At 35.6% G+C, this 26,130-nt stretch overlaps 1 protein-coding gene across 5 annotated transcripts in view; it reads left to right on the top strand.

Annotated features, from left to right (window-relative positions):
• The first annotated feature begins 312 nt into the window (after positions 1-312).
• The window catches only part of LOC127951583 (pituitary adenylate cyclase-activating polypeptide type I receptor-like), a 42,319-nt gene continuing 16,501 nt past the window's right edge, over positions 313-26,130 (top strand). For 2 of the 5 annotated variants that reach the window (XM_052549558.1, XM_052549559.1), the window contains exons 1-4: positions 313-601; positions 9,521-9,568; positions 19,860-19,963; positions 22,788-22,893. In XM_052549558.1, coding sequence (XP_052405518.1) covers positions 9,553-9,568; positions 19,860-19,963; positions 22,788-22,893 — 226 coding nt within the window. In that variant the 5' untranslated portion in view covers positions 313-601; positions 9,521-9,552. Of the gene's footprint in view, positions 602-9,520; positions 9,569-17,409; positions 17,624-19,859; positions 19,964-22,787; positions 22,894-26,130 lie in introns of those variants that run through there. The other 3 variants (XM_052549562.1, XM_052549563.1, XM_052549560.1) reach the window with 3 other exon arrangements.

The raw sequence follows: 26,130 nt of genomic DNA on the forward strand, positions 1-26,130 counted from the left end.
GCAGCCTTAGTGAGCATAAGATACTTAATTATTCCAAACTTTTGAATGGTAGTGTGCTATTTTAATACAAATTTTTACCACTATATAGTGCACAGAATCTAGTGAGCACTAGTATTCCATTCTGAACAGTCTAATGAGTCTAACTTTGACTTCTCTCTGCACTCCTAGATTCAATTATTGTGAACAGGTGCAGCACTCTCCACCTGCTCTCAGTAGATTTAAAATATCTAATTGAGAAATTACCGTAGACATTAACCCAGCTAATTACTGGGATTTAAACCTTGTAGACGCGGTACATGTACAGTATAATCATTTCATTTGTCAGACATACTGACTTAAGAGGAAAGCCGTTTTAATTCTCTGAACTCTGTCACCACTTTTAATATGCTTTGAATGACAGTAGACAGTAGGCTACATGCTTGTGTGTTTTGTTTAATTGTGAATGCAGGTATTTAAGAACTCGTCTCAGAGAAATGTGGAGGTGGCTGTACTGTGACTTTCTCGAAGGGTCTCCTTCTTGATGTGTGCTGAAGAATGGAATAGAAAAGAGCTGGTTGAATCTTACCGTCCTGATTGAAACCATGTAAAGTGGGTCATATTGGTAAGTAGCTCATTTAAAGTGAGACACAGGTCTTTTGGAAACAGATCTCAGGAAACCAGAGATTATAAGAAATTGGATACAGCTATTTTGATTTAATGAAATTTCTAATTACAAATGCTTCTGAGTCTATGATTAACAAAGTACCATTTAAAATGCAAATCATTTTACGTTTTCATGCTATTTCTGCCTCTTCTGTCATATTCCGTGTTTGTGTGTGTGTGTATTCTTTACATCATGGTATTCTGGATGATTTGCCAGTACATTGTGAGAAAAAGTCCCAATAACCATTTTTTTTGGAAACATAAAGCAGAATTGCTGGATGTAAAAGTCAGCATTCAGAGAAAAAAACTGCTAGATGCAAACTATTAATTAAACTAGTAAAAGAAAGATGTAAGCTGTAAACTTGGAATTGCAAGAAAATAATTCTAAGTTTATGTGCTGCAATTAGGACTTATTACCAGAATTGCAAGAATTATTTATCATATATATAGACACACACATTGGCAGAAAGAAAAATAAAACTGAATTGTAATCTCAGAATTGCGAGAAAAGTTACAATTCTGAGTTTGTCTCATAATTCTGTTTACATCTCACGATTCTCATTATATTGTTATAATTCTGAGAATTGTGAGAAACAAATTGTGAGATGAAAATGCAACTGTGAGGAAAAATATATCAGAATTGTAGAAATTGTGGTGGAATAAAAAACAAATTTTGCTAAGTAAACTCTGTATTTAGAAAACATCAAAATTGCAAGGTGTAAACGTTGTTGTGCTCTTATGTGTCCCGTGTTTAAGTTCCTGATCTCATACCCCCCCCCCCCCCCTCCAAGTTCACCTCTTGTCTCTACTGTCCTATCAAATAAAGGCGAAAAAGAATTGTGAGATGCAAATTTAGAATTTTTATAAATAGTTTATTTATTGCAATTATGACTTTTTTTCTCTAAATTATAAGAAACAAAATCTGAATTGCAGAGTAAATTTTGCAATTGCTTTTATTATATATCACATGTATATTATTATGTGGCTTCCATAGATGTTAATAGCACCTTTTCCTGAGCAAGTTGTCTGTTGTCAGGACAGAGACATGTTCTCACGCAGACAGGTGTGTTTTGGATGAAGGGTCGTTGAATCTCTTTACACTTTTCTGGTGTGAAGGGTCCTTCCAGATCTCACCCTCACGGCAGGATGACGACTCCCGCTGCTCTCTGCCACTCATCATTACTGTACGTCTGAATCTGACCGTACGGGTCAACAGAGTTTATACTGAGGAACTCTCAGCGGAGAGAACAGTGCGTCTCTTCCGCTGGTTTTCAGTGAAATCTCACTTTTGTTTGACATGTCACTCACAGCTTTCTGTTAGGAGCTCAGGAACATCATGTTCATGCTTAACTGCCTCAGACTACTTTTAACTTTTTATTTTTCTTGTTTTTTTTTTTTTTGCTGTGGAAAGATCACTATTAAGACTGTTGCTGCTTATACTTATGGCTATAACGAAACACATTTTGCTTGTTAATGTAGTAAAAGTTTAGTTCTAATAACTATTAATAGTTTAACTAAAGATGGCATTTTAAATTTAATAATATTTTTCTGTTATGTTATTATAACAGAATATAAAACTTTTATGATTATATTTTTCTTTTTACACAATAAAATGATTAAATTATCATATTGTTGTGAAACAATATTTTAAACACTTTTCAACAGCTAGAAAACATGTTAAATGTATTTTTATTTATTCTTAAATTATCTCATAATTATAAATTAACTTGTATTCTTTCTGTTGATGTATGATAATAAAGTAACAAAGTTGACAAGTCACAAAATATTACAAAAGTTTCATTTTTCAACCTGTAAATTATAATTATAAAATAATTTTTAAATAGAATATTTTGACACTTTCCAAATATGTATATGTGTGTATGTAATGTTTCCATAATGAAAACTTAAAATTGATAAAATATATATTAACAGTATCTCGTTTTTGTTTATATTAACTGCTAATATTGAATATATTAATCTTGTATATAATATTCATATAAGAAGGGCTTGGTGTGTGTGTGTGTGTGTGTGTGTGTGTGTGTGTGTGTGTGTGTGTGCAGGTGTTGTGTTGGAACCTCAGCTCATGATCTGTCTGTGCTGGAGAGTCTCAGGTTTGCTCTGATCTGCATGAAGCTCTTCGGGTTTTCATCTGATGAATAGATGACCTGGTCATAGTTACCATGGAAATTGTAACCATGAGACTTTGGTGATCTGTTGCTGAGACACAGAGGGCAGGTAAAGCTTGTTTTGGTGAAATCTGAAGAGCAGTGAAGTGTTGACGGTTGGATGTGAAAACCCACATAAATCTAAATATTCTTCTGTAGACTGCGGCTTCTTGTTCCTTCCTCGCCTGCACACTGGAAACAGATGGTTTCTCTAAAATGACAAATATCTAAGTTCGGAATGAGGCTAGAATGCATATGTGTTTGTAATTACTTTGTCTCTAACTTCAGAAGGATTCACAATACAGGAAAAGATCCTGCAGATTGAAATAGCCACAGAACAGCAGCGAGGCGTACATTAGGAGCTTTTACTGTATTAATATAAGCACAATGTTCCAGAAATCTTCTGAATTCAAATAAAAGCATTTTGTGAGTTTAAGTTGATATTAAAAATAAAATAAACATGATATGATTATGTGTATTTGATTGCTGTAAATCCAGGTATAAATCATCTGGAGTCAGAAGTTTTGAAAGTGCTGAAGGACAATTGATATTTGCGAGATACAGTATGGTGTAGTTCTTCAGTTTTTAAAAGATTTAAAATATAGTACAGAAGTTGCATGAACTCATTTTGTGGTTTTGTAATATTTCACCATGAGTTTGGAGATGAATGTGGCTGTGTAAATGAAGACAGAATTGCGAATTGATCAAAATGTCAAAAAATACCCTTATAAGGTCACAAATATTTCTGTTTTAAATAAATACTGTTCTTTTGAAGCTTCTATTCATAAACTTATTTTTTTTTTTTTTAGCAGGATGACAAAATAATAGCTTGAATATCCTACAGTGTAAAATTTTATAATGAACTTAAAATTCAAATGTCTTAAGATCGTATTGAGATTATACCTTAAATATTTGTACTTTTAAAATAAATACTGCATGTCACCACTGGATTACTAAACAAAGCTGCAAAACAGTGCTAAAAAAGTTTTTTTTTAAATACATTAAAAATGGAGACCAGTTACAACACCTAAAATATCAATATATTCTGCCCCTTCTACATTTTTATCAATATTATTTAACTGGTGATTTTGTTCTATTATTTCAGCAGAATGGATCCAGTTTTCAAGACTTCAGGGAAATGTGGGATTAAACGGAGGGAGACCTGATGTTTCAGTCAGGTCATATCCTGAAAAGAGCTTGTTTTCTGTCATGGCACTGTACATTAATAATAAATACTTGTCTGAGAGGACAGTCTCTGCAGGGTGACATGCATTTTGCTGCTGACAGGCTGTAGACAGACTATTACCCTCTTTATCTGTATAGTTACAAGCTGGTTTACACAACAAAACAGTCTTTCCAATTTTATTGTGCAATGCATCGTCAATGTATTTTTCCAATTGAGCAGTTTTCTCTCTCGGTCTCACCTCCCCCTCTCTTTCTCTCTCTCTCTCTCTCTCTCTCTCTTCCTCTCTCTCATGCTCAGCATCACCAGGAAATGACAAGATACACGCAGAACGCCCACTTGAATCCAAACTCTTCCCGGCAACACTGTACATCACTCTGTTTTTTTGGAGTGTTTCTCACAATCATAACCACGAAACGTACATGTGCTGTGTTGAGCTTATCATGTGACTCATGCGTTTGAGTGCGGCGTAACCATGACAACCACAAGACTTGCTGCATGGTTTAGTAAGCGTATATAAGGTGGTAACCGCGTAAACATGCAAATGAATAAATATTGAAGAAACGCTATGAAAAACATTTGTACATATGGAGCCTGTTAAAGCATTTGCTTGAGGGCGTATAGTGATTGCGACATGAAGCAGAGTGTTTAAAATCTGTTTAACCATGGTAAAATCAGTGTAATGCATTGCCTCAAGTGTTTTTGTGCTTTAATAACATGACCGCAATAGCTGTAGATGAGTTTGTTTCTCCATCAGAACAGATTGGGAAAAATGTACTGTAGCATTCCATCACTTGCTCACCAATGGATCCTCTGCAGTGAATGGGTGCCGTCAGAATGAGAGTCCAAAAAGCTGATAAAAACATCAAAATATTTTGAGTAATCAACACCACTCCAATCCATCAGTTAATGGCATTTTAACTTCATACTGTGACAAAATATGGTTCTGTAATCCACAATAATGCTTCGTAAAATAAACCATCTCAGTTGTCCTCTCACATCAAAATCAGCCAACCAGGGGCGGATCTACTGGGGTGGCATAACACAAGCATGTAGCCATAAAAGAAAGCCTTGCCACCCCTGCTGCCACCCCAGTTGGCAGAAACGAATTAAAGGTTATGGCCAATTTGAAAATTTACTAGCGAGAATCTTTCGTGATTCGTGATCCCGCTCCGAACTCCCGAACTGATTCAAATGATTTGCGATCCCCAAACTGACTCAAATGATTCGCGAACCAGCTTTGAACTCCCGAACTGACTCAAATGATTCGCGAACACGATTTGAACTCCCGAACTGACTCAAATGATTCGTGAACCCGCTACGAACTCTCGAATTGATTCAAATGATCCGCGAATCCGCTCCGAACTCCCGAACTGATTCAAATGATTTGCGATCCTCAAACTGACTCAAATAATTCACGAACCCGCTCCGAACTTCCGATCTGACTCAAATGATTCGCGATCCCGCTCCGAACTCCCACAACTGACTCAAATGATTCGCGATCCCGCTACGAACTCCCGAACTGATTCAAATGATTCGCGATCCCCAAACTGACTCAATTGATTCGCGATCCCACTCCGAACTCCCGAACTGACTCAAATGATTCGCGATCCAGCTCCGAACTCCCGAACTGACTCAAATGATTCGCGAACTCGCTCCGAACTTTGACATATATTTAGATATAAATGTAATTTAAAAAATAAATTAATAATTTTCGATTTTCAAATATTGCACCTGTCAAACTATTTTGCCGTCAATACTGTTGACGGTGTCCTTTATCAGTAGGCTTTATATTTATGCTCAACATACAGAAGCAGTGCGCCAGCACGCGTCAGGCAACATTCTGGTGTGTAAAGACCATTGTATAAAAACACAGAAAACGCGAAGCAGCCGCCACGCAGCAGAACCGCCACGCTCACGACACGCAGCCAGTGTGTCAAAAAGTTAGGTAAAAATTTATTATCTATCTATCAATAAATGAAGCTTTAATGAAAGCACATACTTTGAGATGATAACATCTATGCCTGGGTTGAGTACATCAGCAATCCAGAGAAGAGAAAATAAAACTAAAAGTAAAAAAAAAAAACCCTGCGTAAAGTTGGCTTGACGTTGGACGAGTCTCAAATTTAGGGACCAAATTTAGAAAGACTTGCAGTCATAAAACAATTGTAATGTGTTCATTTAGGTGTCAGCTACAATGCACACCTTATACATTTTTAATAAAAAAGTGAAGTGAAAGTGAAGTGACATTCAGCCAAGTATGGTGACCCATACTCAGAATTTGTGCTCTGCATTTAACCCATCCGAAATGCACACACACAGAGCAGTGAACACACACACACACACACTGTGAGCACACACCCGGAGCAGTGGGCAGCCATTTATGCTGCGGCGCCCGGGGAGCAGTTGGGGGTTCGATGCCTTGCTCAAGGGGACCTAAGTCGTGGTATTGAAGGTGTCATTCATTCGTATCGTATACACAGACTGACAGAAACGGCAATGTCTTTATGACAACCTGTCAAAATAAAATTTTGTTATAACTTGAAGAAATTCAACAGAAATATAGTACTATTGCTCAGTAGAGTATGCTATATGTCAAGTAGGCCTATTAGCTAATAATAATAGTTTATTAAAAAACACAGAAACTCTGGTTACAACCCACCAAAATAAAAGTTTGGTCTAACTCAAAGAAATTATGTAAGAAATTGCTTAGTAAAATATACTTAAAAAAAGATATACTAAAACATTATTTTAGAGGAATATCACATAGAAGTTTTCATAGAAGTTTTAATTTAAACTTCCCAAAACAATAACACCATATTTTTCAAAAACAATTTCTAAAAGTACATTTGTATTTGTGCCTATAATGCTTATTTATTTATTATTATTGTCAGCTAATAAAACCTATGCTTCAGGGATCATATTAATATAACATCTAAATCTAATTGTAGCTCTTGACTGGTTGAGTTAGATGATGATTAACACTAAACAGTAGAAAATCAGTTGAGTCTCCCCAGCTGGAAATGTCATTGGCTGTTAAAATCTTGTGTTTCTTATAATAAATTGACATATTGATAACACTGAACCTTTTATAATGCTCTTAATTACATGTCGATGCATACTGTATGCATTAGTGAGTGTGGTGGTGCTTAATGGGGTATGGTCACTTATTCCTTATATAAACTGTTTCAAATGCAAGACATTGATTGCATGAGATTAAGTTTGTAAATGATAGCCTGTGTCCTTTTGTAGTGTGCACATATATTTATCATCAAACTGTGATAACTGTGACTAAATTCAGTATATATTCGTCTGCCATATGTTGCCACCCCTCAAAAATTCCTGCCCCCTTCTCGCCACCCCATAAATATTTTTCTAGATCCGCCCCTGCAGCCAACATATTTGTTTACAACTGTTTTGGACTGTTTTTTCGCTTGTAAGTGGTGCTTTGTGCATATTTTTCTCCTGATTCATAAGAGATTACTTTTTCTCTGGAGGAAGCAATTTTATGGATTATGGACTTGTATTTTAGCTGGAAGCAATGGTTTAAGGTTAAAAACATTAGAATTTGGGATTTGTTGCTTACTAGCATGCAGCTTTTCACTTCACAAGATGTTAATTGTAGATTGCTTGTGGATTAATGTGATGTTTTTATCAGCTGTTTGGACTCTCATTCTGACGGCACCCATTCACTGCAGAGGATCCATTGGTGAGCAAGTGATGAAATGCTACATTTCTCCAAATCTGTTTTGCTGAAGAAACAAACTCATCTAAATCTTAATTGGCCTGAGGATGCATACATTTGATCAAAATTTAAATGTTTGCACAAACTATTCCTTTAAGCAACACAGAATCAGAACTGTTTCTTGAGCAACAAATCAGCATATTAGAATGATATTAGAATGATTTCTGAAGGATCGTTAATAACATGGACTTTCATATTTGTTGTGAGATTGGACTCAGTCACTCCCAAATGAATTCAGGCTTTTGATAAACATAAACGCTGAGCCAAATGTGACTAAAACTTAGATCCAGACAGTAAGCCGAAAACCTGACCTTGATTGAGACATTTCTGTGGAGCCCTGCCAAACCACAGTGACATGGGACATCACCACCAGCTGCTTTAGTTTTGGGCATTTTTGTTAGTGGTTGTTCACATGAGAACAACTATTTAATTGTCTGGTATATTTGGGGTACAGTATTACCTGGGGACCATTGCATTTTAAGAACATTTTACAGAAAACATCAAGACATTGTGTGAATATTGCTTTATGGAATGATATGGTTAAGTCTGTTTTCAGAGATTTAGAGCTTCGCAATCATCTCAGCTGGATGCAATTGAAAGGCTCTTCCCACACAAAACATCTTGGCTTTTTTTTTTTCTGACAAAAGTATTTTCATCCTGAAAGACTGGACATGTGCACCAAATGTTCTAAAGCAAAGATAAACCTGCATTCACAGTCCATTTTACTGAAGTAATGTGACATTTCCAAGAAATAAGGAACAAGGGGAATAATAAGAAACAAGGGAATTTTTCCCAGTGAGATATAAATGTGGAGACTTGTTCTTCATTCATCAGGAATTGATTGCATGGTGGAAAATGTCTGTATATGACAGGACTTTAGTGGAGAGGGGTTGAAAAATAAGAGAAAAAAAATCACTTTTGTTTTCAGTTTGACACACAGAATACAGTATACACTGATTTAAATATGCAGCATTGCATGCCACCATGCCACACATATATATATGTGTGTGTGTGTGTATTTTTTCTTTCTTTTTTTTCAGTTTGCCGTGTATTTAGTCTCTCTCCTTCATTTTTAATTTCTTAAATACATAAAAAATTGAAGTGCACACCCTGCTGACACTATATTTTGAGACAACTTGAAACACTATGTCACTTGTCAATCATGTGCCCGTGTGTGTCACTTGTTTCAGTCGTGCTATAATTGTATGAGAAAAGCTTTTCTCAAAGTTATTCTACTGCATGTCATGCGGCTCACGCTGCCAGGCGGCTGTGGAACAGGCTTGTCAAAGACAAATGGAACAAAATGAAACAGACAAATTGCTGTGAGCCTGAATTGCAAAAAGATTCGCAGCCTGGACACAAGGGAGGCTTTGCTCTGACGTTTGTCAGGCTCTGTGCCAAAATCTAGTGTACAACCTCGCCGACTACAACTACCAAAGTGAACTGAATGTTATTCAAAGGTATCTTGTCCTATACACAAAATGCTTCACTAATTATCATAAGTTGAATCCAAAGTTGCACAGTCTGGACCAAACAAACACATAACAGACAAATACTGAGTAAAATAAAATTAGATTGAACTGCTTATATTTGCATCTATTTAATGTCTGGCTGTGAGTGTGCCTTGGATGCCTATAATGCTGCCTGTAAAACAGATGTTAAGGCCAAAAAGCTCTATACAAGTATATAAGCACAAATGTTCTGAAAGCTTTCAGCATTTCATTGCAATCTCAGAATTAATGTGGGAATTATAAGCTAATTGTCTCGAATTATTTTCTTTTTCAGATCAGCTGCTGTCAGATAAAAGCAACAGTTTGATGAGAAACTTGCCAGGTAAGTTAGTTAAAATTAGTAAACAAATTAGTTAAATACTAACAGGAATTTTTGGAGCTAATTAATTACCTGAATGTATTTGGTATGATGACACAGGAACTGAACAGAAGAACATACACTAGTCTGTATAACTGCACACTTGCAATGTGTTAGACTCACGTTCGGTAGATTTCAGTCTGAGGTAACCACATATTTAAGAAAAACAGTATCTTGACACTAGATCTGCTCTAAAGTTTAAATGTAGCTTTCAATGTATTTTAAGTTAAGTTACAGTCATTGAGTCATTGAGATTTGAAAGAAGTCACACCAAGGGTTTACAAAGGCTGCATTTATTTGATCAAAAATATAGTAAAATTGTGAAATATTACAGTTTAAAATAACTGTCTTCTATTTGAATATGTTTTTGTAATTTATTTGGAATTTTCAGCATCATTACTCCAGTCTTCAGTGTCACATGGTCCTTAAAAAATCATTTTAATATGCTGATCTGCTGCTCGAAAAACATGTCTTATTATTATCAATGTTGAAAACAGTGCTACTTCAAACCATAATACATTTTTTATAATTCCATCATGAATAGAAAGTTTAAAAGTAAAGCATTTATTTCAAATAGAGATCTTTTGTAACATTGTAAATGTGACTTTTGGACATTTTATGCATCCTTGCTGAATAAACGTGTTCATTTATTGCACAAAACTCCCAAACTGTAACTCGATACCAAACTTGTGTTTAACTTTTCACTCTTCAAGATGAATCTGTATTGTGTTTCTGAGATACATTGACAGACTTCATTGCAGTGAACTCTTTTGCGTCTGGCATCGTTTCACGCGTGTGAGCGCCAGTGTTCTCCTCCTCTTGTCGAGAGTGGCTGCTGATGGCCGTTATCAAGTCCTTCCGTTCGCCTCCCCACGGCGCGCTCTTCACGGGGGGCCGCAGGAGTTCAGCGCTCAACCCTTCAAGTATCTATCAGCTCTGCGTCACCACCAAATCTCCATGGCGATAGCGGCGCTCAGGGCCCTGAATGAGGCACCCGCTCTGTTAGAGACGTCTGCTGAGCTGTGAGAAAGCAGCAAGGAGGCCCTGGAACAATACAGGGAAATGGAGCTTAAAAACAAAATAAACGTTCATTTAGAATTCTGATGCATTCTTCTCAATAATAAGAGTGCTGTTATTAATGCTGTGAAGGACATCTGATTCTAGTGAGGTCTTTAATGAGGACATGCCTCTCTCAACCTGCAGATGTGCGACAGGAAATGGAGTGTTTTGTGTTTTTCCTCCTTTTTGCCATGGAAACGGTTTACCAACTATTGATTTTCCCATCTGTTGAGAACATTCATATATAGAAATAGTGCTTTCCAGGAATATGCTACTGTTTGGTGCTACTTTTTGTAATCATTAAACACCAAATGCCTGTTTATTTTTTTTATTTTTTTTACTATTTATTTATTTGTGGTGAGAACCATTAGATATGTTGAAAAAATTAACCTAGCATGAAAAGCATTTTAAAAATAAACCAAAGTAGTGGTTTTGACTTGATCCACCTTAAGGTAATATAATAATAATTTAAAGTTTAAAGATTTAAAAAGTAACTTTATATATATATATATATTATATATCTATATATCTTTAATATATTTTAAAGTCATAAATAGTAAAAATATTCATATTCTGTATATGAATATTTTTTTATCCATTTTAAAAAAAGGCAAACATATATTTTAATGTCATAAAGTAAAGTTATGTGTGTGTATATAGTATATTGTATATGCGGAATATTAAAAAGTAACAAATATATCAATATCTTTTATCAATCTATATATCTTTATATTTTAATGTTGTGAATCATAAATAATGCGTACATGAATATTTTTATTTGAATGTTTTTTAAAAAGATGATAATTAAATATATTTAATTTTTACAAATCAGTGTGTGTGTGTGTGTATATATATATATATATATATATATATATATATATATATATATATTATTGTATTTATTAGTTACACCTTGCTAGTACCGGGTTGGACCCCATTTTGCCTTCAGGACTGCCTTAAAGGGATAGTTCACCCAAAAATGAAAATTATGTTATTAATAACTCACCCTCATGTTGTTCCAAACCCATTAGATCTCCATTCATCATCAGAACACAGTTTAAGATATTTTAGATTTAGTCCGAGAGCTCTCAGTCCCTCCATTGAAGCTGTGTGTATGGTATACTGTCCATGTCCAGAAAGGTAAGAAAAACATCATCAAAGTAATCCATGTGACATCAGAGGGTCGGTTAGAATTTTTTTAAGCATTAAAAATACATTTTGGTCCAAAAATAGCAAAAACTATTACTTTATTCAGCATTGTCTTCTCTTCCGTGACTGTTGTGAGACAGTTCAAAACAAAGCAGTTCAATGGTTCGCGAATGAATCATTCGATGTAACGGATCTTCTTGAACCAGTTCACCAAATTGAACTAAATCTTTTGAAACGGTTTGCGTCTCCAATATGCATAAATCCACAAATGACTTAAGCTGTTAACTTTTTTATTGTTGCTGACACTCCCTATCACTACACTGCAGTGAACGCGCAGACCCTGACGAGAAGACAATGCTGAATAAAGTCGTAGTTTTTGCTATTTTTGGACCAAAATGTATTTTCGATGCTTAAAAAAATTCTAACTGACCCTCTGATGTCACGTGGACTACTTTGATGATGTTTTTCTTACCTTTCTGGACATGGACAGTATACCGTACACACAGTTTCAATGGTGGGACTGAGAGCTCTCGGACTGAATCTAAAATATCTTAAACTGTGTTCCAAAGATAAACAGAGGTCTCACGGGTTTGGAACAACATGAAGGTGAGTCATTAATGACATTATTTGAATATTTGGGTGAACTACTCCTTTAATTCTTCATGGCACAGATTCAACAAGGTGTTGGAAACATTACTCAGAGATTTTGGTCCATATTGTCATGATAGCATTACGTAGTTGCTACAGATTTGTCGGCTGCACATCCATGGTGCGAATCTCCCGTTTCAGCACATCCCAAAGCTGCTCTATTCGATTGAGATCTAGTGACTGTCGAGGCCATTTGAGTAAAGTGAACTCATTGTCATGTTCAAGAAACCAGTCTGAGATGATTTGAGTTTTGTGACATGGTGCATTATCCTGCTGGAAGTAGCCATCAGAAGATGGGTACACAGTAGTCATAAAGGGATGGACATGGTCAGAAAAAATACTCAGGTAGGCCGTGGCATTTAAACGATGCTCAGTTGGAACCAAGGGGCCTGAACCGTTGAGAAAAGGCAGGATGGATCCATGCTTTCATGTTCTTCACGCCAAATTCTGACCCCAGCATCTGAATGTCGCAGCAGAAATCAAGTCTCATCAGACCAGACAATGTTTTTCCAATCTTCTATTTTCCAATTTTGGTGATCCTGTGTGAATTGTAGCCTCTGTTTCCTGTTCTTAGCTGACAGGAGCGCAGTGTGGTCTTCTGGTGCTGAAGCTCATCTGTTTCAGAGTTCGACCTGTTGTGCGTTCAGAGATGGTATTCTGGTTGTAACAAGTTATTTGAGTTAATGTTGCCTTTCTATCATCTCAAACCAGTCTGCCCATTCTCCTCTGACCTGACATCAACAAAGCATTTTCGTCCACACAACTCTAGAGATGAACCCTAGAGACGGTTGTTCGTGATAATCCCAGTACATCAGCAGTTTTTGAAATACTCAGACCATCAACCGTTCCACTTTCAAAGTCAATTAAATCCCCCTAAATGCATTGAGTTGCTGCCATGTGATTGGCTGATATATATATATATATATATATATATATATATATATATATATATATATATAATGGTGACTGAAATAATAAAATCTCATTTATTGATGATCAATGAGATGTTTATGAACTTTCTTTTCCCCATTTGGTGGAATTAAAAATATTGAACTTTTTAGGAGTTCCAGACCCTATTTTGTACTCTAATCATGAAAAATGCCAAATATACTCACGCCGTGCTGCATTGCACCATAAACACAGCACTCCTCATGTTAAACAGCATATTTTCTCTGTGTTATCATGTGCATAACCTTTCTTCAGTTGTCATGCGTTAGTTCGCTCCTCTTCACCTCATTTCAGACAGTATAAACGATGGAGAACAGATCGCAGCAGGACACCGGGTTGTGGGGTGATGCTCCTGCCGTGAGCTCCGAATGCACTGTCATCTCCAGCATTGTGTTTCATTGCATAGGTCATGCGGCTGGGGTGAGAGCAGTTGGCTTTCGTTATTAGGCTGATTACAAGACAAAAATCTGAGAAGCTGGAGATTTTAACAAAGGTAGATTTGTTTTAAATGAATATAGTTGCTTTCTAGAATGAACAGTTTCAATAATAGTCATTTTTCTTCCCTGCATGTTTCACACTCTTATATACACTAACATTTTAAAAAAACATTTATGTTTTTGAAAGAAGTTTTTAATGCTCACCAAGCTTGGTTGCATTAATTTGACACATATGTATATATATATATATATATATATATATACAGTTTTGTTCAAAATAATAGCAGTACAATGTGACTAACCAGAATAATCAAGGTTTTTAGTATATTTTTTATTGCTACGTGGCAAACAAGTTACCAGTAGGTTCAGTAGATTCTCAGAAAACAAACAAGACCCAGCATTCATGATATGCACGCTCTTAAGGCTGTGCAATTGGGCAATTAGTTGAAAGGGGTGTGTTCAAAAAAATAGCAGTGTCTACCTTTGACTGTACAAACTCAAAACTATTTTGTACAAACATTTTTTTTTTCTGGGATTTAGCAATCCTGTGAATCACTAAACTAATATTTAGTTGTATGACCACAGTTTTTTAAAACTGCTTGACATCTGTGTGGCATGGAGTCAACCAACTTGTGGCACGTCTCAGCTGTTATTCCACTCCATGATTCTTTAACAACATTCCACAATTCATTCACATTTCTTGGTTTTGCTTCAGAAACAGCATTTTTGATATCACCCCACAAGTTCTCAATTGGATTAAGGTCTGGAGATTGGGCTGGCCACTCCATAACATTAATTTTGTTGGTTTGGAACCAAGACTTTGCCCGTTTACTAGTGTGTTTTGGGTCATTGTCTTGTTGAAACAACCATTTCAAGGGCATGTCCTCTTCAGCATAGGGCAACATGACCTCTTCAAGTATTTTAACATATGCAAACTGATCCATGATCCCTGGTATGCGATAAATAGGCCCAACACCATAGTAGGAGAAACATGCCCATATCATGATGCTTGCACCTCCATGCTTCACTGTCTTCACTGTGTACTGTGGCTTGAATTCAGAGTTTGGGGGTCGTCTCACAAACTGCCTGTGGCCCTTGGACCCAAAAAGAACAATTTTACTCTCATCAGTCCACAAAATGTTCCTCCATTTCTCTTTAGGCCAGTTGATGTGTTCTTTGGCAAATTGTAACCTCTTCTGCACATGCCTTTTTTTTAACAGAGGGACTTTGCGGGGGATTCTTGAAAATAGATTAGCTTCACACAGACGTCTTCTAACTGTCACAGTACTTACAGGTAACTCCAGACTGTCTTTGATCATCCTGGAGGTGATCATTGGCTGAGCCTTTGCCATTCTGGTTATTCTTCTATCCATTTTGATGGTTGTCTTCCGTTTTCTTCCACGTCTCTCTGGTTTTGCTCTCCATTTTAAGGCATTGGAGATCATTTTAGCTGAACAGCCTATCATTTTTTGCACCTCTTTATAGGTTTTCCCCTCTCTAATCAACTTTTTAATCAAAGTACGCTGTTCTTCTGAACAATGTCTTGAACGACCCATTTCCTCAGCTTTCAAATGCATGTTCAACAAGTGTTGGCTTCATCCTTAAATAGGGGCCACCTGATTCACACCTGTTTCTTCACAAAATTGATGACCTCAGTGATTGAATGCCACACTGCTATTTTTTTGAACACACCCCTTTCAACTAATTCAACTAATTGCCCAATTGCACAGCCTTAAGAGCGTGCATATCATGAATGCTGGGTCTCATTTGTTTTCTGAGAATCTACTGAACCTACTGGTAACTTGTTTGCCACGTAGCAATAAAAAAATATACGAAAAACCTTGATTATTCTGGTTAGTCACATTGTACTGCTATTATTTTGAACAATACTGTATATATATATATATATATATATATATATATATATATATATATATATATATATATATATATATATATATATATATAGTTCTAATATGCTGCTATGCTGCTAAGTAACATTCCTTCAATGTTTCTTGAGCATTAATGTTAATGTTGGAAACAGTTGTGTTTTCAGTATTTTTATTGAATAGAAAGTTCAAAAGAGCATCATTTAAAATAGAAACCTTTATAACATTATAAATGTTCTTAAAGTGACTTTTGATCAGTTTAGTGCAAAATGTATTTCTTAAAAAAAAAAAAGAAATTAGATTAGTGTGTGCTGAATGTTTTGCCACAGTTAGGGAGTGACTGAGAGAATCTCTGACTCCAGCACAGCTAGACAAAACTTAAAGAAGACAACTCTCTCTTATGACTGATCAGAGCCTGTAAAGCCCAGCCGGACCGCTGTGATCCGCTCCGCTTCTCTCCACATGATGGATTCCTGCTTGTCCAGATTGTACAGCCTCTTAATTCTTGGCTTCAGCGGTGGAACAAATTCCAGCTCATACATCAGCCACTTTCAAAAGAATGTTTCTTTCAAGAGTCCCTATAACTAGACCTCACATGAATATAAAGTATACAAACCTTCACTGCAACAATCTGTAATTGTCGTATTATGTACAGACAGTAGGCTCTTTTGTTGGTGGTAAAGCATATGTAGAGACTATTCTAGTCAGATTTACTCACAGTGAGCTGTGCAAACTAACAATACGTTAACTGTACTGTTCACAGGTGTGAATGATTGTGTGTAATGGTGAGTGATCTTCAGTGATGAATAAAGGTGAGTGATAGTAATTGACTTGGATGAGAGTGAATTATATTGTAGTTACTTTTGGCAAGTGATGTTCAGTGATGGTTAACGATGGTGAGTAATAGTGAATAATGTTTATTGCTGGTTATAGATGGTTCAGTGATGGTGTCTGTGTGACTTCAAAAAGACAGGCATCGGAGATAAGCTCGATTAGAGAAAGTTGAAATTATTTAATGAGATGGTTGTGTGCACACACTGCCAACATTTTAATTCAAACAACTTGTCAAAGTGCATATAGCATCCAATGACCCCTTTAATAAAAAATAAAAATATTAATTGAAAGCAAAATGCCAACTGGTGTAAAATTGTGACATGTTCACTGTTGATGAATGATACTAAAAAATGGTGAATGATTTATTGGTGAGTGGTTTATTTATGCATTTGATGTTCAGTGTTGGAGAGCAATGATAGTGATGAATAATGGTAGGATTGTTCACTTATTAATAGATTATAAACCAGAGTTAGAAGCAAGCAAAATAAAGAAAGATAAAAAATGCATTGAATGCATACTATAATTTGGAGACTTTTTTGAAAAGTGTTCATTTTTGGTGCAATGAGGGTAAATAGTGGTTTATTTTGACTATTAAATGGAGTGATGGTTTATTTATTCAAGTGATGTTTAGTGTTGGAGAGCCTTATTAGTGAAGAATAATGGTAGGATTGATTACTAGGTAATAGATTATAAACCACAATCTCACAAATCAAAGAAATCAAAAACATTTAAAAAAATGCATAATGCCATTTGGTGAAAGTATTCAGTCTTAAGCGTTGAATGATTGCGTGTGATGGCTTAATAATGTGAATGGCGTGCTGTGATGCTCAGTGATGCTGGTGTCTCTCTCAGTGCAGGTGATTGTTAGCAGCAGTGAGGGAATCACCGCTCTTCTCTCTCAACGCTCCTCCAGTGCTCTACAGACCTTCATTACTCCGGTCTGTCGACGGGAGACGCGGATGACAAAGTTGAAATCGCAGGTGCACGAATCGAACCGTCCATTTGCAGACGCTTTAACGAAGAAGAGTGATTATATCGCGAGTTTTTCTGTAATGGTGAGTTTGCGCTTCTTCTTTCTTGGCGTTTCTTCAGTCGTTATTGATCGCAGTCTGAGCGATGCACTGAATGCAGGCGACCTCCGTTCACAATAATACACGGTAGTTAGTGAACGGCGTGTTTCTCGTTCGCTTCACGCGTTTCTATGGACGGATTAATTATTCATATGAAATGAGTGAATATTTAAAGATCGCGGAGATTAGGCTTGTGCTTTGTCGGATATACGTTCAGTTCAGGAATTTAAAGATGATTTGTGGGTTATAATGTACCGATTCATCCACATTATCACTTTAAAAGGATGCATTTGAATCCATTCAAAGCATGTTTGTCGCAAATCCTCGTTAAGCATGTGCTGTTTTTCATATAAACTGTAAATGGATGAATCTCATGAAGCTTTTCTGGAATATGTCACATTTCACCCTAATATGTAAAGAAAATAATCCGAAATTATACTGACTGTAATGCAGAACATTCTATATGAATCTATAATTCTATATTACTTAGTAGCCTTATATTATTAATGTATCAAAGCTGTTGTTTGTTGTACTACCTTTAAAAGTCTACTGATTTTAATAATTAAAATCCAATAAAAACTGACCAGACAGGAAGATTTCATTACTCTGTTACAATAATGAGAATCTACTGAGAGCCATCATTAAGAATAATGAGAATTAGAGCCAAACCTCAAAAGTTAAACAATGTGAGACTTAACAATGGAAATTAGAGAAAAAATGTACAGATAAAAAATAAATCCTATATAAAGCCAATAACATTATGCATTTTTTTCTTTTAGGGTGAAATATAATCCAGTACACTAATATGCAGCTCATGAAGCAAGCTTGTTTGTCTAGAGCCAGAAAAGCACCTGTGTAACGCCATTAATCAGGCAATTCTGATGGTTTCTCTCGTGCATTAGGTCTGTTGTTTCTCTAACGCCTCACACATCATCAGTAAATCAATCCAGATTTCTGCAGTGAATATGAAGGCATGCAGTGAGTCACAGCACACGTTAATGCTGCCTTCACATTCATGCAAAACAAACCACTGTATATTCCCATTCAAATTACTGCCTCAAAATGAATCCGATTTTTAAAAACTGCATGTATTGCAATGACTTCCATTTTATTCAGAAGCCTTACACACTTTTGACCTTGTAATGTTTTGACATTGTGAACCATATTCAGTCATTGTAATTCATAAGGTGCTGAAAATGTGATGCTTTTCTCTTTGTGTTGCAGTGTTGCTTTTTTTGTTGTGGAAAAGATGCATCACCGTTAATGGAATTAATGTAGCAATACAGTAGATCACAATAGCATTAGCGGTATAAAAATACACAAGAACATGCAATGTTAAATGACTGTTGTTATTATTATAACCAGATGGTGTTGTGCCTTCAAGAGCACAGAGCCAGTTCAGAAACACAGCCCTGTGCTTCGCATTATGATGGTTATCAGAGCCACAGTGTGTGTTTTGCATCCATAAAAAACCTTCTGTTTGATTGACACTCAACTGTCTTCCTCTCCTTGAAGTGCCTGTTTGTTTGTATCCCACAAGGGTTACAAAAATAACACGGAGAAGAGAGAGAATGTGCATGAAGAAACATTTAGATGTACATTTTCTACTGAAATGGGCGTTTCTAGACTTGAGAGCTGCAAAGCATTCACTTACCAAATCGTCACACGTTCATTTGGAGGAAAACTGTAATATCTGATTCAGATTTGTCAGTTTTTCTGATCATGCAAGTTAGGAGTTCTGCAGTTGCATGTAATTGAATCACTGCTCTTTTTTTGTCTATGTGTGTGTTTCATTCCTTATGATTCATCCATTTATTCATTTTTTTGGGAGTTAATAAAGATGAGTAATACAGCGGGGGCTTGGAGACCATTCGCTATCCTCACACAGGTCTCATCTTATGGGATTTTATACCTCCTTAGATTCGCTGTGGATCAGTAAATCTGGCCGACACACATTTCCTGTAAACCCCTGCCCACTCGCCCCTCCCTCCGCATCGGCTCTGCGCACTTCAGCGATCACAGATTTGATTATTTTGGATGGGGATGTATATAATAAAGAATGTAAGGGTGATTCTGTGTTTTTGTGGGTCCAGACTGAGCATCAGCCACTGTGCTGCAGTATATTATGATGTGGCCAGTAGTACTAAAGCAGCTCTGTATCTCTCTCTCTCTCTCTTTGTGTGTGTGTGTGTGTTTTAAAACAATGTTCTTTCTCTTTTAGGCTTTATGAGGTTGTGTGTGAGATCTCTGGGAACAATCGTGAGCAGAATGCATAGACACGCAACAAGAGAGACCTTCCTCGTCCTCTTCCTCATCATCAGCATGGTAAGAGCAGAGAGGGGCTGGTATTTGTGTGCTTTGGGCTTGTGTTAATACAGATTTAGATGATTATATTTTACACATGTGACCATTATTGAAAGTTGATAAGGTAAGAATCACTATTACAGTTGTTTGTTTAAAGTTTTAGCTCACCCTCATTATTAAACATTGGGTATCATGGTTTTGCTTAGTAAATGATAAAATAGGCATATTTAAAGATCAAAGACTTTAAAACCCTAGCTACCAATGTCCTAGCAAACATTCAAAACACCCATAGCAATAGTAATATTTATATACTTTCATAGTTTCTATTAATGTTTTGAAATAGATTTTATTTTTATACTTTCAGTTTTCAATTAAATTTTAGTTTCATTTTAAGAAATGTGCTTTGTTAGTTTTATCAGCTATTATTTACACTATTACTATTTAGGTTTAATTAATTTTTGCTAATTAAACTTATTTTACTTAGTTCCCAAAGCAACATTTACTATAGTTTACTTAGGGATTTTTGGTAGCACTTTATAATAACTTAACCTTAGTTAATTAATGCATAGCATTACCTAACAATCATTGCATTTGTTATAGTATTTTGCTAGTCACATAACAATTCATTAAAAGACACTCAGGACACCTTAGAAACAGGAAGTAGCATTAAAAAAGACCTAGTTGAGCAAGCTGAAAAACAAAAACAAAAAAACTGTTCTGTTTTAGTGCCAGTTTCAAAGCATATCTGAAAGTTTGACACATCCTGAGGTTTTGTGATAACTGTTGTATTGTTAGATCTTGGTAATTTCCCTACAGTGAGGTAGCAAACAAGAGCATCTTATCTGTAATCAGAATGAAAAGAGAAGCCATTTGAATGGTGGAGAATTTGTACAAGAAGTCCATTGAAAAATATTTCTCAGAGGCCTGAATATCAACTTTTCTCAGAAGTTTCCCCTAAAGTTGCAGACACAAATCAAGCAATTATTAATATACAGAGTATATAGCTGGTTGCAGAAAAAAAGACTTTATAGGGGAAGATTATTAGAAAAAAAAAAAAATGGTAGTGCATGTGTATTTTTTTTTATTTTTGAAGGGTAAAGTGTGGTATTTTACATGCATGTGTTTATTCATAAACTGAGTAAAAATAAAGATACATTGAGTCAAATTAAAATCTAGTAATTTAGTCTGTAAACACAGTAGAATTCAGAATCCAGATGGCACTGTGGTCAGAAGCAATAAAAAGTGAACCATCATTTATTAATTTATTTGTGTTGCAATCCAGAACGCAGACAGGATCATTTTAGACTGCTGAATTTGAGGTCTGACCCCTGACCTCTCCAATTTAGGCCTGAATGCCCCAAAGGAGGGCAAAATGAAAGGTTTGGAAAGGAGATCAAGTGTATATATCTGAAATATTACATGATTCATTTTACATACACGATTTTAGAATGTTCACATTTCAGTTAACACTAACATTAGATTACAAGTTAGTCCAAGTGTGTATTTTCAGTAAGTTGCAGGAGGAGGTAACCATAGCAACAGCTGGCTGCTCAAGTGCTTTTCATTAGGATCAATGGACAGTAGATGACGCAGTGTCATTTTTTGCCACTTTATTACAAATCTAAATTGATCCCCATCAATTGTGTAAACAAAAAAAAATTGTTTAGCATTTGCATAGACACTGCATTTGTTGTTAATATCTGTCCATGTTAAAAGAATTTGGCAACAGAAATGATCTAGAAACCTCTGCTACACACACTTTTATGGAATTCAAGGAATGTATTACCCCAAAATTTAAATATGCTGAAACTTTACTAACCCTCGGGCCATCCAGATGGGTTTGTTTCTTAATCAGAACAGTTTTAGAGGAATGTAGCACTACATCACTTGATCACCAATGGATCCTCTGCAGTGAATGGGTGCCGTCAGAATGAAAAAAACATCACAATAATCCACTACTCCAGTCCATCTATTAACATCTTGAGAAGAAAAAAGCTCTACGTTTGTAAGAAACAAATCCACCATTAAGACGTTTTAATTTAAAAGCATTGTTTTGGGTTAAAATATAAGTCCATAATGCATAATAACCGTTCAGCCAGTGAAAAAGTCCATCACCTGTTGTCTTCGCACATTAAAATCTACAAATGTATTGTTAGAAGTGTTCTTTTTTTTCACTTGTAAATTGTGATTGAGCTATGTTTATTTCCCTTTTGATTGAGACAAGATTACCTTTTCACTGGAGAAAGCGAAATTATGGATACAGGATACTTTTAAAGTTATGCGTCTCTTACAGAAAGATTTGTTTCTAACAAACACACAACTTTTCACTTCTCAAGATGTTAACTGATGGACTGGAGTGCTGTGGATTATTGTGATGTTTTTATCAGCTGTTAGGACTCTCCATCTGACGCCACCCATTCACTGCAGAGGATTCATTAGTGAGCGAGTGATGTAATGCTATGATTTCTCTAAATCTGTTCTCATCTACAGTAATTCTTCTACATCTTGGGTAGCCTCAGGGTATTTTTAAGGACAACCGGTTTTAGCTGGATTTTTACTGCAATGGTCCAACCCAGTAACAAACCCTATAGATGTCAGAGACAGCAATAACACAACTTCTATAAAACATAAAGTCTGTGAAAGTTTTTTTTATTTATCTCCAGAGGGGGACCAGCACAGATTTTGCAGGTTGATTTTTCGTCTTGTTTATATGCAGGCAAGTTGTTATTGGAAACATTTTGGTGGTTTCGTGGAGCGAATGCATCCTGTTTGTTGCTGTTGTTTATTCGTCCGGCTCTTTTTATGTTCTGGTTTATTTATGTGTTTTATCTGTTTGTTGATTCAGACATGGCCCATACATTCAGAGATCTCCAACTGCGTCATCAAACGTGAGGAGGAGAGATGCTTGGAGCTAATTGCCCTGCATGACCCTAATGATGACGAAAAGTTTGGTAAGAGAGCACAAAGTATACATATACAGTATAATATGCATACAGAGCATGGAATATACAGATGACCAAATGTGGCAAAATGTGAAGTGTACATCTGGTATGGCATTCTCTTATATAAACCATTGCATTTGATCTTCCAATTACAGTGTGAAAGATGAACAGGAAATGATAACAGTTGAAGTTTTCTATGTTTTTTTTTTTTTGAGTAATTTAAAATATCCGACTGCATCAGACCGTGAGAGACGCCTCTTTTGCACATGTCTGATTCACAATGAACCGTGAACTGATGAGTGAGCTGATAGTAAGATTAAAGTATAAGTTACTTTAATAGCTGATAACAATATATCACCCAATCAAGGACCTGTTTTGTTGTGTTTTCTTTCCCATGTGCTCTGTGTGACCTGTGTGATGCTTTATTGTCATTTGGTTCAGGTGTGTGTCATTAATTACCCTCATCGGCCCTCTTACTTAAGTTGTGTTCAGTTTTCTGTTCGTTGTCTGGTCTATGAATATCTTAAATATTCATATTAAATATTAAAGTTTGCATCTAACTTCGCTTTCTTCTTGCATGTATCTCACCGTGAGGCAAGGCAAGGCAGGTTTACTTATATAGCACATTTCATACATAATGATAATTCAAAGTGCTTTGCATAAAAGAAAAGAAAAAAAAAATCACAACAATAAAACAAGGAATTTAAAAACATTGAAAATGAATTAAAATTGATTTAAAGGGTTTCAAATGAATTTAAAACAGTTAAGAATAGAAAATGATTATACATTAAATATAGTGCAATCAGTTCTGACATCGCACAGTGCTCATTCAGTAAATGCACAGCTAAACAGATTAGTTTTGAGCGTGACAGTATTTTAATTAAATTACATTTTCAGACGCATCTGTTCTAAAGTTTGGGATCAATAAGATATTGTAATTGAAAGAAGACCAAGGCTGCATTTATTAGCAAATGCAGTAAAAACAGCAGAAAAAGGGAAATATTGATAAATATAAATATAATATAAAAATAATGGTTTTCAATGTGAATATATTTTTAAATGGTTAAAATGAAAATGAAAAATTACTCCAGTTTTTAGTGTCATGTGATCCTTCAGAAATCATTCTAATATGCTGATTGGCTACTCAAGAAAGATTTCTTATTTATCATCAGTGCTGAAAATGTTTAATGTCTTCGTGGAAATTATGATGCATTTTTCTTCATGATTTAGTTAGGGACATAATAAATTTAAACATTATAAATGCCTTTAATGCCAATTTTGATTTAGTGCATCCTTGCTGAGTATTAATTTCTTTACTAATTTGACCAACCTCAAACTTTTGAACAATTGTGAAACTAAAATATATATAAGTCACATTATATTTTATTAAACTGAAGTGGGATACGTGACAACAAACACTCTGTATTATTAAAACTCATGAGAAAAACTGTAATTTTTTGCATCCATGTGGCTTTATTGGATCATGTAAGAGCATGTAATATGCCAGATGGGGATGTCAGCAACCATCAATATTGTTTTACCGATTTATTTCAGTTCAATTAATAGAAGTGATTTGGAACTGTTACAATGCAACATTCCATCTAGCGTGTTTTCTATTCTCTCTTCCCATCTCACTCCCACTCATGATTCTCCATCTCTCTCAGAGCCTCAACATACTAAATGAACTAGAACTTGTGTTCATTGGATTCATTTAGCTCGGCGTGTACTAAATGTGCCATCCGTCCCCTATAGAGGTATTCAGGTATTGTGGTAAACAGGAAGCAGGGCTGTGACACCTGTCAGCAATTACAGAGAAGAGAAGTTATTTCTGTGAGAGCTGGAGGACTCATCCAGCGGGATGTGGATAAATGGGCCGAGAGGAAGATGGAGAGAAAGCACTTCGACTCTGACTCATGTGTTTGCAGCCTCAAGGACACTCCAGATAGCTCTGACTGTTTGGAGCAGAAAATAACAGATTAGAAGGTGTAAAACAGCTTGAGTTGCTAGAAAGAGACTTGGGGGCGAATGCACTGAACAGTAAAAGTTTTACATGTGGAATTACTTCAGTGCCAAAACCTGTGTGCTTTTCAATTACCAACCGTCATCTAAAACCAGATGTGCTTTATAGGTTGTCATTGCTATTCTTTTCAGAGCAGTCAGCAGAATACAAGCTAATTTCAAAAGGATTCCTTTAGTTTTGTTTCGGTTTGATTCAGAAATTAGATTTTGATGGTACTTTAGTCATTTCAAGGTGTACAGACGATGTGCAGGTTTAAATGTACACTACCTGTCAAAGGTTTGGAAATTAACACTTTTATTTAGCAAGTATGCCTTAAATTGTGTTTTTTTTTTATATATATACAGCAGGCATTTATGATGTTACAAAATATTTATTCAGAATAAATGCTGTTCTTATGAACATACTGTTCAGCAAAGATTCCTGGAAATGGAAAATATATTAATGTCATTAAAACTTTTGAACAGTTTTCAGCATTTATAATAATAAGAATAAATGTTTCTTGTTAAATCAGCATATTAGACTGATTTCTGAAGGATCACGTGACACTGAAAACTGGAGGCATGATGCTGAAAATTCAATTTTGCATCACAGGAATAAATTATATTAAATATATCTATAAAAAGAAAACAGCTATTTTAAATAGTAAAAATATTTCACAATATTACTGTTCACTGTATTTTTTATCAAAGAATTGTGTGAGCATAAGAAAAATAATCTTATTGATCCCAATTATATGAACCTAAAAACAAGTAATAAATAATATAAATGTTTTTATTAGCATTAGAAAATGCACTGTAAGGTATGAAGGCAACATCATTTTAACTTGATGAGAAGAAGGTAATGTGTTTGACTGTGTGTGTTCAGACATCTCGTCGTTCAGCCTCGCTTCAAAGCCATTCAGCTCTAGGCAAATTTGAGCCGTCCAATCAGCATCCTCTGGGGGCGGTTAAGCTAATTAACATTAACAATAGTACCCTCAACCGCAAAGGACAGAGCAACATGCTTACCAGCAGAGAATTAAGCGTCAGTTTCAAGATATCTGCAAACCATTAAAACACCAGTAATTGAAACCCTTGTTAAACTGTAAGCTATCACTGGTGGGGAAGGAGTTTATACAGTAACTGCAAAATATGGATTTGGTGAACTCAATGTCATTCTGAGCACAGATACCTGTGATTTATACCTTTAAATGCATTTGATCTTGCATTTGATTATATAACAAACAT

The sequence above is a fragment of the Carassius gibelio genome, chromosome B2, assembly GCF_023724105.1.
Source record: "Carassius gibelio isolate Cgi1373 ecotype wild population from Czech Republic chromosome B2, carGib1.2-hapl.c, whole genome shotgun sequence".
Taxonomy (NCBI): domain Eukaryota; kingdom Metazoa; phylum Chordata; class Actinopteri; order Cypriniformes; family Cyprinidae; genus Carassius; species Carassius gibelio.